General features: G+C 38.2%; 1 protein-coding gene across 3 annotated transcripts; it reads right to left on the bottom strand.

The window, feature by feature from the left end:
- Window positions 1-2,817: 2,817 nt before the first annotated feature.
- CDK1 (cyclin dependent kinase 1) lies at window positions 2,818-16,988 on the bottom strand. Of its 3 annotated transcripts, none has more exons than XM_029201219.1 (8): window positions 16,778-16,988; window positions 14,534-14,595; window positions 12,074-12,230; window positions 11,130-11,253; window positions 8,219-8,389; window positions 6,877-7,040; window positions 6,625-6,766; window positions 2,818-3,842 (listed from the first exon to the last, which is right to left on the bottom strand). In XM_029201219.1, the coding sequence occupies exons 2-8, from the start codon at window positions 14,568-14,570 to the stop codon at window positions 3,744-3,746; spliced, it is 894 nt and encodes a 297-aa protein (XP_029057052.1). In that variant the 5' UTR covers window positions 14,571-14,595; window positions 16,778-16,988; the 3' UTR covers window positions 2,818-3,743. The 3 variants fall into 3 exon arrangements, with proteins under 3 accessions (XP_029057052.1, XP_029057050.1, XP_029057053.1); XM_029201217.1 differs by having other exon boundaries at window positions 16,668-16,783; XM_029201220.1 differs by lacking the exon at window positions 8,219-8,389 and having other exon boundaries at window positions 16,668-16,783.
- Window positions 16,989-17,268: the final 280 nt, after the last annotated feature.

The following is a 17,268-nucleotide window of genomic DNA, read 5'->3' as shown; positions in this document are numbered from 1 at the left end:
GTGGCAGAAAAATAGCTCTAACTGCCCAACTTTTGTAATGTATTGAAAAAGGAATATTTAGGGCATTCTGACAAGACATGTACTATATAATACATGCAAGATGCCTGGCAGCCCTATCTACATCCCTCACAACAATCCCACAGTCCTACCTATGTATTTATATAAATAAATCCCATTTATTATCTCCATTGTGCAATTGAGGAAATAGATTCAGAGATGTTGAGTGACTTATCCAAGGCTACAGACAGAACTGGTAGAACTGGGAACCAAGTTCCAATATGGCTCTAAAACTGGAAACTTTACATTACACCGTTCACTTTTCTCAATTCTCAATGACAATGGAAGATTTAGGTTCGAATTCCAGTTCAACCTCGAAATGTATGCCTGGCTCTAGGCCAGTTTCTCCTTCTGCACTTCTGTGTTTCCTCTACAAATAAGCTGACCAAATAGCTAGGTTTCTGTTCAGTTCTCTAGAGCTCTGAGAACCACCCAGGCAGTGATTCTCAAAGTGTGGTCCCTGGGCCACCAGCAACATCACCTGGGAACTTGTTAAGAAAGTATATTCGTGGCGACACAGGATGTACTGAATCACATGCTGGGGATGGTCCAGAAATCTCTTAACAAGCTCTCCAGGAGACCCTAATTCAGCATTCTCAGGAATGCTGGTATTGTGATACCTTTTTTCCTCCTCAACAAGTCTATGACTCTCAATGCATCTCTTCTGAAGCTTTTAAGGCATCTTAGGAAACTTGATATTTACATGACAGCATGGGACTAAAAACGTCTAGTCTTGCTTCCAAATACTTCATTAAACTTCACTCCTTTCTCCAAAGGGTCTAAAGTTACAATCCTTGTCAGTACCATTAATATCCCACCTGAACCTTCTACTAGATGCTATTTTTAGGTCGGAAGTACCTCCCTCTTCAGGGACTTTCACCCTTGATCCCTCCATCCCTCACTTTCCCTTTAATCATTCAATACTCTATCCATCTTGTCCCAGACGTATTTAAACAATGCCCACTACTCTCTTAACTCCATAGCCCACAGACATCTCTAATTGTCTCTACTCTGTCCACAAAATATAAAATGATCCTAGGGTCCTATGGAACCTCACCGACTTCAGTTTGAATATGGCAACATTTAAAAGGCGTGGAACTGAAGTTGACCTATTATGAACTACAGTTTGCTAAAGGCACTAAAGTGGAAGTGTATTCCACCTAGTAGAACTTGCAAGTCTCCTTAAGTACTTTAAAAATTACTTTTTACTAATTAAAAATTATTTTAGTATGTTAATCCAAGTCCCCAAAAGACCCTTTATTAACTCTAAAACACTATCATTTTTTTTCAAACATTTAATTCACATATGCCATGTCCACATATAAATTAGTAAGATTTTACTACAAATTACGTATTAACTTCTTTGCACCATTACTGCCTATATATTTTAACTTTAACAGCAACAACAAAAAAAACCCTTCTCTAAAGCCTACGGACAATGAGAGGTAGAGCAATTGTCATAGTATATGGAAGTCTTCTATTGGTGATGAAATATACAACCCCCTCCCCTCACTAAAGAGTACAGCCTGAAACAGAAATAGAACAAGTTAAAGATAATGCAAGGTGACATGAAGTTTTGAGACAACTAAAACTAAATGTCGGTCCAAAGTTGTTAAACTCACCACCAACTGGTGATAACTGGCTACCTCAGAATCACCCTGGGGAAATTTTGAAAAGAGACAAATTTTCAATTCCAGAATTGTTCAAGGTGGGACCAGCATTAGTCTCAGGTGTTTCTAGCACACAACAAATATAAGAACTATTGGCTCAGAGAAAAGATCCACCTTAAAATTAATCAGAAGCACCATGGCACAAGCCAATGTAAAAATATGCACGAGATGAGGACCCAATTCAGTAGCTCTTCACCCAGTCACTGAAGCTGACGTAAACACTTCACATGGGACTACACAGATAGCTGGAGCAGGACGGAAGGGTGGTCACTCATTACAGCAACTGTTGGCAGTGTTCTACTGTCTCATTTCCCTGGTCCACTAAGTAGGTTCTCAATTGATGAATTACTGACTTTTCAAACAATTAGACTGCATGGAACAATAGTAGTGAGGATGCATGCTGCTTCTACCAAGTCCACAAGACCCCAAACATTGGTGACACCAGTGCATCTATATATTATTGAAACAAAAATACCAAGAAATAATTATATAAGATACACCGGTAGTTTCAGGGTGCGGGGAGGGTATCATTGATTAATGCTGACCCTGAACCGCTAAAGGGCTGCAATGCACAATTTGAAAAGTAGACTCACTTCAGTACTTCACTTCATAGGTCAGAAAACACAATTCTGCAGATACACCATGTCACCATCTCAATTCAATCTTTGGTGTGACCTCTCATTTAACAAATTCCCGCCATGAAATCTCTCCACAGTATGACCTCAAATGACTTCCAAGCTCTGCATTCCCTTACTGCAGGCGGGCTTCCACCAAAGCGCCTAGGACAAGGCCACCAAACCTCTCAACTTATAAGCCCTGTTGCCAAAGAAAGTGACCCATCCTTTCTCCTCAAGTGCAAAAATTCTAAGACAACAAGACTAGGTAGATCACCCATTACATGTTCAATCAACTGGATCAGTCACACAAGAATGCCCATTCTAGCCATAGGTAACCAGGAGGAAAAATAGAGTCTATGGGCAGACAATGGATAGATGTACACTAAAAATGATAAAACTATTTTCAGAGACATTTCTCTAGGCTATAACAAATAAATTAGCCTGCTTACAGGTAAAAATCACAACGAGCAGCATTATTAATTAAACAATTCCCAAAGCTAGTGATTTTAGCTAAATAATTTTACATTAGAACCTTCTAAGAAGGCTGCTAATAAACTAGAAGAAGGCTGCTAATAAACTAAACTATGTCAAAATCTACAAACCGAGTTTTAAAGTCAGGCTTGAAAGCCAAGATAAGCCACTACTCCTTTGTATAATTACCTCTGACCAAGGCACAAGAATTCACTCAGACAAATAACTTTCATAACCTACCTAAAAATAGGATAGCTCATAAATTTTCTAAACTGTTCTTCCCTGCTGTGGACAGCCCTTAATCTCTGACTGTAAAACTTAGCAAACTTTGGCATACGCTAATGTTAGTTTTATAAGTTACTAAAAACCTCTCTAAATTAAGCATCAGTTCTCAAATCTGGATAGTTTTCTCATTTGAATGCCTAAACATTTAGGTCACGAATTGAAATACCAGTAGAAAAATATTCATCTTTGGGCAGGTTGTAGAGTTACCACATGGCAAGAAACTGACAAGAAAATTTAAACATTCAGAGCATAAAAATACTTCAAAGCATTATGAATTTTCAACTTAGCACACTTTCGTAAAGTTTAGTATTTCCAACTACAGGAAAAGCAGACTGCTGTAGGATTTTAGATGATTTAAGCTAACTCAAATTTTTCCCAATTCCTGACATCAGTACTAGATTTATATAGTTTTATTATAGTAACAAATAGTTGTTACGGTGGGATCTACAAACATATACAGAATTATTATATTTAAATTCATATAGAACAGTATTTACATTTTTAAGTTACACTTTTGAAATCAGAAGATGAGGCACAGCTTAAATTTTACAACAAAGAAAAGAAAAATACACAACACAAAAACAGTTAACAGTAAAAATACAGCTATCTGTTCTCGACACAACACATGGAAACTGTCAGAAAGCTACATCTTCTTAATTTGATTGTCCAAATCATTAAAGTATGGATGATTCAGTGCCATTTTGCCAGAAATTCGTTTGGCAGGATCATAGACTAACATTTTCTGTGGGAGGAAAAAGATTTTTTAAAAGGTTAAGAAATAAACCATTTAAAAAAATCTCCAAAAAGCCTTACTTTTCTACCAATAAGCCCTAAGCTGATAATTTTAATGAAAAACTACTAAATGAACATTTCTGTTAGTTTAATACCAAAGCACATAAATGTCTTACTTCACCCCCTAGCTCTAAATAATCTATTCCTTAAATCATAGATATCTTGATAACCTCTTTTTGCTATAAATTATGGTTTAAGACACAAGCATTCAGATAGCTTTAAAACCAAGGCATAAATTGAAGAAAGATTATCTAGTTAATTATATTTACTTTGAGAATTAAATGGCCCTCTGAGTTATTTACAGCATTGCTGAAGTGGTGGCAATTAACTATAGAGGTTTCTAATGTAGCTTCCAGCAAGTTCCAAATAAAAACAAAACCAATGTGTTATAAACATAGTTTAAATGAGTCACTAAATGAATTATGGTCAAACAACCTAGTATTAAAGTTTATTTACACATTAACAGAAAAGGCTGAATAAAGTTAAAATTTATCTTAAAGAAATATTATTAATCTTAAAGAAAACTAAATCAATAAGCAGACCCAGAGATACTTTTACTATCTAGTTACCATTTGAGCTCTTATTATATAGCTAGCACTCTATTAAGTGCTTTGTACATTTCATGTTACTTAATCCTCACAAAAAAAGGTAGGAATTAGTCCCACTTTACAAATAAGAACTTTGAGGCTCAAAGAGGCTAAGGAAGCTGCCCAAGTTCATAGAGTTTAAGAGTGATAAAGCTGAAATTTGAAACCAAGACTGACTTATGATGTACAGCAGTGATTGTCAACTTGGTGAGACTTTGCCCCTCAGGGGACATTTGGCAATGTGTGGAGACATCTGGGGTTGTCACAACTGGGAGGAATGTGTTAATGGCATCTATAGGACAGAGGAATGGGATGCTGTTAAATATCTTACAATGTACAGGACAGCCTCCAGCAGCAAAGAATGAGTCAGTCCAAGATGTCAATACTGGCTAGACTACGGAACCATGATTGACAGTATGATTTTCATTTCATTAACTGAAGTGAAATTCTTCATGTTCAAGAATCACGGAAGTTAAAAAGACAGACTGGGCCAGGAATATAGAAGGCCTTTTACATCATATCATCAATATTAATGTACAAAATATCTGAGTGGCAGTAAAGGATCTTGGACTGCACTTGTAAGCATTTGGGAACTCTAAGCTGAATTTGGTGGCATGATTTATAAATTGTGAAGGGGCCCAAAGATCAATTAGAACATGTGTATGATGATATAGCAGTAGATTTTTTCCTTTGTTTAGTAACCTGTCAAAATCTTTTTTTTTTTTTTTTGCAATCACATTACCTGAGATTCATAAAAACTAGTCCCTTCTAAAATCCCAGTATTGGACTTCCCTGGTGGCGCAGTGGCTAAGAATCCGCCTGCCAAGGCAGGAGACACAGGTTCGATCCCTGGTCCGGGAAGATCCCACATGCCACGGAGCAACTAAGCCCGTGCCCCACAACTACTGAGCCTGTGCTCTAGAGCCCGCGAGCCACAACTACTGAGCCTGTGCTCTAGAGCCAGCGAGCCACAACTACTGAGCCTGTGTGCCACAGCTACTGAAGCCCGTGCGCCTAGAGCCTGAGCTCTGCAACAAGAGAAGCCGCTGCAATGAGAAGCCCGCGCACCGCAATGAAAAGTAACTCCCGCTCACCGCAACTAGAGAAAGCCCGCGTGCAGCAACGAAGACCCAATGCAGCCAAATAATAAATAAAAATAAATTTAAAAATAAGTTTAAAAAGAAAAGAAAAGAAAATCTCAGTATTTAAATACTGTTCTAAAGCAAATTTCCTGAGGCAGGTCTAGGACAATTTTTTATCCTAACAATTTTTTTTTTTGTCTTGTTTTTAAAGAACACAACTGTTTAGTTGGGAACAGCAACGTAACAGAGGGGAAAGGTTTTAAGAACTACATTTGTCCTTCTGCTAACCTGTCTGATGTGGAAACAAAGCAAAGTGAGAAATGGGAATTCACGCAGTAAAGACTTTAAAAACTAAAACGACTGTGTCTAAACTAAAAAGCAGTAAATACTGAGACAAAAAACCTGGAGAGGAAGGCCACTCCAAGTCCACAACTTAAAGGTTTATTAACCTCATCCTCTCCTTCAGAGTATCTACAGCTACCTATCAGATTAAAAACAAGTGAAGAAGGGCTTCCCTGGTGGCGCAGTGGTTAAGAATCCGCCTGCCAATTTAGGGGACATGGGTTCGAGCCCTGGTCCAGGAAGATCCCACATGCTGTGGAGCAACTAAGCCTGTGTGCCACCACTACTGAGCCTGAACTCTAGAGCTCATGAGCCACAACTACTGAAACCCGTGCGCCTAGAGCCCGAGCTCTGCAACAAAAGAATCCACCATAATGAGAAGCCCGCGCACTGCAACAAAGAGTAGCCCCCTCTCGCCGCAACTAAAGAAAGCCCACGTGAAGCAACGAAGACCCAACGCAGCCAAATAAATAAATAAATAAATCTATATATTAAAAAAAGTGAACAAATGCCACATCCTCCTCTCAAAACCACTAGTGTTTTCCGTATCTAAAATGGAGCTAGTAATGTGCTCGCTTTGGCAATAAACATAACAGACATAATAGTTATGTGCCTGGCTCAGTATACGGTGGTTTTCTTCCTATTTCCTACGTGAAAGAAAGAATTAAGTACATTCAGAATCATGCACAGTGTTAAAGTCAATATAAAGGGCATTCCTTACCGAGAGCAGATCCAAGCCATTCTCATCCAAGTTTTTGACATGGGATGCTAAGCTTCCTGGTTTCCACTTGGGAAATGTATTCTTATAGTCCTGTAAAGATTCCACTTCTGGCCACACTTCATTATTGGGAGTACCCAAAGCTCTAAAAAGCCACAGCAAAACAAAAACTTATGGTTAAAGTATAAACATAACTCTTGTTATATACATGTTAATTTAAAAGTTCTTAGTAGCTCAAGTATAAAACAAAAATACCTGAAAATTCTGAAGAGTTGATCGATTTCTGAATCCCCATGGAAAAGTGGTTTCTTAGTTGCTAATTCAGCAAATATGGTACCTATACTCCAAATGTCAACTGGAGTTGAGTAGCGAGCTGACCCCAGCAATACTTCTGGAGATCTATACCAGAGTGTTACTACCTATTACAAAGAAAATATCTTACTTGGAATAAATGTGGCACGTTAAATTACCTAAATGTAAACATTTCTATTTCATTAGAACTGTCCTTTAGAATGCTGCTTGATTGCCTCTGATAATAGTGTTTAAAAGTCAATTAACTATACACAATACTAAATGTTAGATAAATAATGAAGTATTTCTAAGTTATATTCATTAGGGGGAAAAAGAAAAAAGCATACCAAGTCTTTTCAAATCATTAAAATGCGAGGAACAAAATAGTCAAGATAGCCTTCACTTACAAAAAAAAAAAAAAGCCCAATGATAATGGATTTGGGGTTGATACTGTACAAGTGCATGTAGTGATTACATGCTAAAATCAAAACTAAGTCAAACAACAGTTTATTAGTAGTCTAGCACCAATCTACTATTTTAGCATATCTAATTTATCACATTGGAGGTCAGTGGCATATGTTTAAGCCAATGGAAACCAAATAATCTTTATTTATAGAGCCATGGGAAAAATGATAAAAAGGAATAATTAAAAGAAGCCAAGACATCTGACCAGATCAGCACTGTCATTAAGTTTTGATCTGGAGGAAGTCTTTGGGCAGAAGGGTAGACAACTCCACAGAAGACAAGGTTTCCCAATAATCCTTAACTATGTGAGTCAACATTCCCTTTCCCTCCAGAAATAGCAAACAAAATGCCAAGTCATCAATATAACACAGACAAAACTTGGTTATATTTAGAAGCTTCTAAATACATCTGAAACAGTGGCACTTAAGCAACAAAACCTGTCTTTTAACCAATCTTACTGTTTCAAGAGAGGATCCAGTCAACACAGAAATCTCATGGTATTTTGAATGGGGAAAGTTTACTGTAAAAGATTAGTAACTATAACAGAGGATTGGAAGATTTAGATTGACTAGTAAGAATAACGACTCCTTCCTGTAATGCCTCTCCAGCACCCTCTACTGTCAAAGCGTAACATCACAGCAACTGGCAAAAGAAAAATACTCAAAAGGTTCCAGATACATTTTCACATAGCAGGCAATGAAGGGTGACTTTGGAGCAGAGAGGCAATAAACTGATACTGGCACAGAGTGGAAATCTTTCTGATTGAGTATTTCTTTCTTGACTTAAAGAATATAGAAAACAATCCAGCAATCACACTTAACAAAAGCACCAAAAAACATACCTCATGTGTATATACTCTAATAGGTATTCCAAAAGCTCTGGCAAGGCCAAAATCTGCCAGTTTAATTGTTCCTTTATCATCAATCAATAGATTTTGAGGTTTTAAGTCTCTGTGTAGAACTCTTCTAGAGTGACAAAACACAATCCCTTGTAGGATTTGGTACAAATAACTCTGGAAGAAGGAACCACAAGTTAGAAACTTAACCATACCATTTAACAATTTTCTAAATAATCTTGGTGGCTTTCTTTCAAAGACATGAGAAATTATAATGCGGAGAAATAAACAATTTACAAAAAAAGTTCTCAGGGGCTTCCCTGGTGGCGCAGCGGTTGAGAGTCTGCCTGCTAATGCAGGGGACACGGGTTCGAGCCCTGGTCTGGGAGGATCCCACATGCCGCGGAGCGACTAGGCCCGTGAGCCACAACTACTGAGCCTGCGCGTCTAGAGCCTGTGCTCCGCAACAAGAGAGGCTGCGATAGTGAGAGGCCCGTGCACCGCGATGAAGAGTGGCCCCCGCTTGCCACAACTAGAGAAAGCCCTCACACAGAAATGAAGACCCAACACAGCAAAAATAAGTAAATAAAAATTAAAAAAAAAAAAAGTTCTCAGGCAATTTGAGACTAACAGGAAGTATTTGGGGGTGGGAAGCCCATTTATATAAGGTAGTCATGTTCGTATACCTATGACAAAGATATTCACCTTATGGGCACATGTTTATGAACTCACTTATTCTTCTTTTACTTATTTTGGTCCCTAATTCTTAAGTTAGTTTTCTATATAGAAATTTTCTTAAACTTTTGTTTTATATAATTATAGCAACTCTATTTCTACCTTGAATAAGGTTAGTCTTTTCCATTTCAGCCTTTTATCTTTACATATTCATTTCCTCTTTGGAGACATTGGTCACAGACTCCAAAAGAAACAACAAAGAGAATATTATGACTGTGTATTTAAAGAGACACAATTATCGCAAAATCCTGTTTGGTAAGTTCAGAGAAGTGTTTTATAAGATACTTGTTGCCAAGACAATGTAAGTGACATTTGAAGCAACATGGATATTACAGAAATAGAAAATATACATAGTTATAGTATTGACTTATAAAGTTCAAAATTATAAAATACAAAAAATCAATCAGTTGGAACAACTGGCTAGCCATTTGGAAAAAAATTAAGAACCCTCGTTCTTACACCAAAATAAACCTTTGATCCATCTAGAATTTAAGACAAAAGTAGGGGGTGGGGGTAATCTACTAGAACTACTAGAAAAACATTGTCATGTATTGTTCTAATACATGTGGTCTTTGAGTGAGGAAGACTTAAATAAGACATAAAAAATCTCAAAGTCCAAAAGTCATGTATAAGATTGTTAAATTATAAAAATTACTAATGGTGTACTCCATTAACAAATCAAAAGACAAAAAAAAGGAATAAAAGAACTATTATCAACATGTTACTGATAAGAGGCTCTTAGAAACCAGTGGAAAAAATATCCTAACAGGATCATCAGTGAAGAATATGTATAGGCTGTTTATAAAATGGCTAAGAAATGAAAAAATGTTAAATGACATGCAAAATGATATTAGTCTTTTTCACATAATAGATTATCAAAAAGATTGATAAAAACAAGTTTCAACAGTGAGGTATTAAAAGAAAATACACACCATGATGTTTAAGAGTAAATTGCTCTAATTTTTTAGAGGGCAAATGGCACTCTCTATCAAGATTTTAAGTGTAAATAAACATCTTCAACCCATTGATTCCACCTGTGAGAATCCATCCTATGAAGATGTATATGAAGATATAAAGATATTCACTGCAGCACTGACCATAAGGGCATGAATCACCAAGCTGGAAAACAATTTCAATGTCCACCAGTGTGGAACTGGTTTACATAACTGTAGCAAAAATTAGGAAGACTCTTGAACAAAATGGAATTGAAGAAAAAATCATAGTGGGGATTTCCCTACGAGGTGATATTACAAGGAATACTCATTACAGTTACGTTAAGATATAGATGGATGTCAAAAATAAATAATGTTTCTGAGTAAAAAAAAAAAATTAGAAAGACAGGTAGACCTATGGTCGAATAATGTTTTACACAGAAAAGGGAAAGTAATGCATATATATATATATATAAATATATATAATCCCATTTTTATAAAAACAGTATATGTATATACACATACAAAGTTGACATATAAGTATCTCTAAGATTACTAATAAAACAATGGCTACACAGGGAGATCAGCTCCGTGCTTTGTGACCACCTAGAGGGGTAGGATAAGAGGGAGACGCAAGAGGGAGGGGATATGGGGATATATGTATACGTATAGCTGATTCACTTTGTTATACAGCAGAAACTAACACAGCAATGTAAAGCAATTATACTCCAATAAAGATATTTAAAAAAAAAAAAAAAAAGAATGCCTACCTCTAAGGAGAGGTTTGGTAGAGATGGTGTAAGGATAATTACACATTTAAAATTTAAATGAAATTTAATGTCTAAAATAAATTAACCAAAATATATTTAAAACCAGAATAAAATGAAACCGCCTGCCACCATCACCCTGCCCCAGGCTTTTGCTACTTTGTTTTACACGTACCTGACTGCCAAATAAAGACCAGAATATCCTAGCTTCCAACAATGTAATATGTACTTATTACTTTTGTTATCTCAGGCACTACTTTTCACTTTACAGCTAGAAGCACTATCTAGTAATAAAATGGGTAACCATTAACAACCTAACCCATAGACTAACTGTGTGGGAGAAAACAAAATACTCTTTTCTTCCTTGTTCTACTTTCTAACACTTTTTCCAAGCACATTTTCATGAAACACAGGGACTTCTACAGAGTAAACACTTTATATTCACAGTGGAAAAATACTAATAAAATTAGGCAAGATTCTTACCTTAACAAGTGAAGGATCCATGAACTGACCAGGAGGGATAGAATCCAAGTATTTCTTGAGATCCATGGAAAGGAATTCAAAGATGAGATATAACCTGGAATCCTGCATAAGCACATCTTGAAGACTGAAGAATAAAATAATTATATGAAAATTTAAAACACTAACATTTTTGACCTCTCACAAAATAAAACTATTTCTATACATTTCACAGTTGCTGTTACAAAAAGTAGGGCCATAAGAAATTGTACTATACTGCTTTGGGAAAGAAGAGGTGGTAGCTTCCCTAGTTGTGAAAACCGTAGCACTAACCTGGAATTTGAGAAAGGAACCTCAGGGCAGCAATTGAAAATTAAGTCATATTATATTAGGCGCTAACTGGCAAGCGGCTTCTACTCCAGAAGAACGTTTCTAGGCTGACTGCTTGTTGCTCAGAGCTTGTCTTTCCATTGAGGTAAATAATAGAAACAAACCTTAGAGTAGTATCTGACCTTACTAGTTGCTCACTATCTCTAGCCCCAGAAAAATGCAGTTAAATCCTGATTTGGAAAGATGCCAGTCCAAATACTTGGAAAGAAAAACTTTTTCTTTATCTGACCTATCTACCTGTCTCAGGTCTCTGATTAAGGAGTCTTTAAGGATCAGAGCTCTCAGAGTGGGAGCAGTGTCAAAGCTCTGTGAAAAAGACTTCCTTTTCTCCCTTGACCAGTTTACCCTGATTTTCCAGCCCCCACTACTAACCTTCATCACCAAGCTCCTTTAACTCTGTTCCTGCTTTACCAGCCTTTTTTTCTATGCCCAGCATTCTCAATGAACAAAAATAGTAGGGTTCTAGTCAGCTCAGCAAGGTTAGACCAGAAATTAAGCAAATGTAAAAGTTTCCACAATGAAATTCACATTTGAAATAGAATGCGGAAAATGATTCAAATTCAGATATTACACCATACCTGACTATATTTGGATGACGAAGTTCTTTTAATAGAGATATTTCCCGAATTGCAGTACTAGGAACTCCTTCCTCTTCACTTTCTAGTCTGATTTTCTTCATGGCTACCACTTGACCTGTAGTTTTGTGTCTACCCTTATACACAACTCCATAGGTACCTGAAATAGACAAAGTGCCTGCTATGTGACAACCTCCACAAACTAAAAAAGATTTTAAAAATGATTGAATCCCATAAGGTGTCACATGATAGAAATGTCTGCTGTGGCCAGATAGAAAGCATCTTAGTCATAATTATACCCTCATCACTTCCAAAACAACACTGAAGGTAACTAAAACCTATCATGGCTGTAGTTTAGAGAATTCATATAGTCATCACAGGTTTCCCATACATTTAAATTACCAGTAATTTTCCAGCACATTTTAGAGAAAAAGGATCGTTTGCAGATTGGAATGTATCTCCTGTCAAATATCCTACCTGGCAACAAGGTAGGCATAAAATACAGTGTAAAGATTTGGGCTCAGGAAATATTACTAACAGGAGTCACTGTGACACTTTCAGAAAACTTCATATAGAGTGCTTCATACATTTCAAATATACAGTCAACAATCCTCATCTAGAAAAGAATGAGGATAAAATATTTTATTAAATATTTGATCTATTCAAGCTCATATTATCTACTATATAGCAGAAAGCCTCACATCCATTTGGAAGTTGAGAACACTGATTCTGATATATGGGCTTCAGATAATGAGCAACAATGTCAATATTGACATTGACAGGGATCCTGGAGCAGACCCCACTCAGGAAGATCAGTCATTTGCATAATATAGTCAAATAAACTGTTAATGGTAAATTCAGAGCTTTTTTTTTTAAGTATGCTTACCTCTCCCTCAAGTGTACAACATTCACCTGGTCCTAAAATTTACTCATAACAACCACTGATAAACTTATAGCAAACACTAGATATGCATTTTAAAATATGTATTTATTTATTTGGTTGCGCTGGGTCTTAGTTTTAGCTTGCTGGTTCCTTAGTTGCGGCTTGCAAACTCTCAGTTGAGGCATGCATGTGTGATCTAGTCCCCTGACCAGGGATCGAACCCGGGCCCCCCACATCGGGAGCGCAGAGTCTTAACCACTGTGCCACCGGTTAGGTTCCTTGATATGTACTGAATTGAGTTTTAGACATCACAAGTGCTCTATGTCTCTCTTCTGACTCTTTTTGAACCATATCACTTCTCAATGAACTACTGGAATAGAGCGCTAGTTAAACAGAGCACAGTGATTCCACTGGTTAATTACCAAAAATTATTTGTGACATACAAGGTATGGGCTCTGAAATGAACTAAGCATTATAAAATTTTAAAATGTTCGATATGGACAAGTTATGGAGACTGAACAGTAAAGAGAAAAACCTTTGATCAACAAATGTTTACAGAGTGCCTACTAAATGCCAACTAAGGTTCCACATCATGGATATAGCTATGTTCTCTACAATCTAAAAAGACATTTCCTTAAGACAGGAAGGAGTTCCAAGACTAATGTAAAAACACTCAGATTTTTGTTATTCAGAAGAAACCAGAGAACAACTTTGTAATAACTGAAATAAGAAAAGTCTGGATATATTTAAGAAATGAATTGGGCTGTCAAAAACTCAATGTCAAAGGGGAAAAGTCAGGGGGACAATTCTAAATCAGAAGACATTAAGGAGACATTAACCACCAAATGAAATACATGACCCTGACTAGAACTTCAAGTATATATGCAGAAGTATTTAGAAGTAAAGCACATAATTCCACTGCCCTAACACCCTTCCCAACACACCTACAAGATATCAATAGTGTTTTCAAAATACAAATATTGCTTTAAGCATTTAGTATTAGAAGGATGTAAGATTATTGGAAGGGGGCTGTTGGGGAGACATGTCACAATAATTTCAATTCTCCTGAAATGTGAACATTTTTGTGTTTTATTATGTAGAGAACATATGTATTAATGCACTAATATACTGTTAAACGTACCTGAAAGATTGGATTCTAAAAAACTAACTAGTTAATTAATTTTTTTATTTTTGGCTGCATTGGGTCTTCGTTGCTGCGCACAAGCTTTCTCTCTAGTTGGGGCGAGCAGGGGCTGCTCTTCGTTGCAGTGCGCGGGCTTCTCTTGTTGCAGAGCACGGGCTCTAGGCGCACGGGCTTCAGTAGTTGTGGCTCGCGGGCTCTAGAGCGCAGGCTCAGTAGTGGCGCACGGGCTTAGTTGCTCCACGGCATGTGGGATCATCCCAGACCAGGGCTCGAACCCGTGTTCCCTGCATTGGCAGGGGGATTCTTAACCACTGCGCCACCAGGGAAGTCCCAAAGATTAGACTTTAATGAATATTTACATGTCTTCATGTCAAGGACATTACAGCATCATTAAATCATTTTTTAAAAATCCTTTCATATTATTAAAACCACTCACCTTCTCCAATTTTCTCTATTTTGGTATAGTCTTCCATAGTTAATCAATGGGTATTGTAGATCCTAAAATGAGAGGAAAAGCTGATTTGATTACATGTCACTAACTCAAAGCGTGCTTTTACGTTATTAATGAGATACTATAAGTAAAGCATTTCCCACAGTGCCTAGTGCAGTATTAATTTTCCATGAATATTAGCTATTATATTAGAACAATAGTTAGAAGGGAAAGAACTCAAAGACTCTCCCACCCTTCTTAGTTTCTGAAACATTGGAAATATCTGTATATCCTATACCAGTGTAACATTTAGCCTCTTCCAAATTAACCCTCAAATTCACACATGGACTTACCTATTCTTCCCAAACACATCCCAGATGTTCTCTTTATGTAACACTTCTAAGGAGCACCAGTGTGTGCCAGTTATACCCAAATATTTTAACAAGGTTATTTGACTGAATTTGTACAGCTTTATACTTTTATGAAGATAATTAAAAAAATTTTTTTTTGAAAGACATGAGTAGGGAGCTAAAATGTGGTCACACTGCTCACCCATTAGAGGGTTTAAAGCAGCAAAAAGTATACGTGTTTCAACTTGCTCAAGTGACAGTTTTAATCTTTCTCCTGTTGTCAGCAGTCACATAACACAAACATGACAAAAAGTTTCAAGGTACTTTTTGTAAGGTAGGAAAGATCACTAAGCACTCTAAAAGAAAAAGTGCAATTCCACACATAAAATCTAATTATACCCCACACAAATGTCAAGAACAAAGTAAAAAGCCATATACTTGAATCACAAAGAATGGTAAAAAAAAAAAAAAAAAGAGCTGAAATGACAACCAGCTACTCAAGACTTCCTGGTAAGTCTTGGCTGGTAAGTTTGCAATGAAACAATAGCTCCAGCAGCCCAAAGCATCATTTTATAATACATCACCGATGAAACCATATATAAAGGTCACTGAGCCTGAGGTTATATTGACCCTTAAGTTATGTTTCTCACATTCTTCTTCAAAATCATTCCAGAAATAAGTAGAGATAAATCTTTTTAAATGAACAAAATTGCACTACCCTGGCCATCTTAAAAATGGTTAATTTTACAAATGACAGTGGACGATTAGGATAATTATCTTTTCTTCAATATCCAGATGTAATATGCCTAAAGCACAATGAAATTGCTGAGCTCATTTTAGACAAATAACTGAAAACCAACCCAATTTCAAAGCTTACTCTTCCACCCTTTCCTGGTTGTAACTATTTTAAATAAAGGATGCGGCCTCAGCATAGCTTTTGAAAGCCCCCTGTACGTGGCAGGATGTAAAATACCAGCGGCTTAATCCACCCAGAGACCTCCAGGTCTTTAGAGGAAGCAAGACGTGCACATTGGTAACTTTAGTATTAAATAAAAATTGATTAAAGGATTTAAAAACACACGTTTCTAACTCTCGGCATTTCTTAGATTTCCACTTTTTGCCAATTCCATAGAATGTAACCACCACCAAGCATAAAATGAAAACGACGACAACAAAAAATCCAAGTTCTCTAGTGTTCTTTGCCTTGGCTAAGTGTTCTTAAAAGCTCTAGGAGGGCTAGGGTCATGGGCACAGAGGCAAGCCTGAGAAGGCCCACAAGGTAGTTCATCCGATCGGTTTTCCGGGACAGCCTGTGATTGGGAACGGGCTTGGGTCCCTGGCCCAGGTGCGGTCTTGCTTTCCACCCCCGGAGGCGAGGGCAGGACGCACCGCGGACGGGCGGGAGCTGCAGGGCCGAGGGCCGAGCCTGGCACTCCGCAAGCGCTCGGCGTCGTCCAACCAAGGCACGGATTTGGCTTCAATCAGGACCCGGGAGCCTCCTCAGCCACCCGCGTGACCCCAGACTGCAACTCCAAGGCCAGGGCAACCCCAGCCCTGCCGGAGTAACCCCGCCGGGGCTGGGCTCCCACAAGCCTCCCGCTAGAGCCGGCCGGCGTCGCTCCCACGCCCAGGCCCCGGACCCCAGGTGAAGGCCCGGCCTGGCCGCACGCAGACCCCAGCCGCCTAATTATCACCCGGTTCCGTAATACACCCTCTCCGAGGCCCGCGAGTCGACGCCGGCCTGCCGAGTCGACGCCCCATAGGCATGACCCTGACCCCGGCAACTCTACCCGGCTTATTATCCCCCGGCGAAAGCGGCGGCGGCTATCACGTCAGCGGCGCTCTCCCCTAACTTCGAAGCGCCAGCTTTGAAGAGAAGTGCGAGCAGTTTCAAACTCACCGCGCTAAAGGGTCCTGGATCCACCAATCAGGTATCCCGTAGACTTTCAAAGAAGCCAATCAGGGCCCAGCTTCCCTTAGGCTGGGCTTTCCGGGTGGCTAGAGCGCGAAAGGCGGAGGAAACGGCGGCTGGAGAAAAAGCAGGAGGGCGGGCGCCCACTGAGTCTGAGCGCAAGCGCCGTCTTTCATTCCAAGAAAGTGTCGTCTTACTGTTTCTAGTCATCAGAAACCTGCTGTTCGCTGTGGGTTGGTTTTCCTCCCCCCCCAATATTGGCACAATTAAAATTTATTGTAATCAAATAGCTCATCACAAAAGCGATACTACACGCAATCCAAATCCCATTACTTTCACTTCTAATACTTAAAGCTAGTGTATATTTATTTTTTTCTAAATTAATGATTCTCAGGCTGGGCCAAAGGAGCACATTTCGGTTACCTGAAGGAGGAGATAACAGAAAGCTAGGAAAGATGTCCTCAATAATGTAAAGAAAA

This window comes from Monodon monoceros, unplaced genomic scaffold (genome assembly GCF_005190385.1).
Source record: "Monodon monoceros isolate NGI ecotype Baffin Bay Population unplaced genomic scaffold, NGI_Narwhal_1 Super_Scaffold_4, whole genome shotgun sequence".
Lineage (NCBI taxonomy): Eukaryota > Metazoa > Chordata > Mammalia > Artiodactyla > Monodontidae > Monodon > Monodon monoceros.
This window is presented reverse-complemented; position numbering and strand designations above follow the sequence as displayed.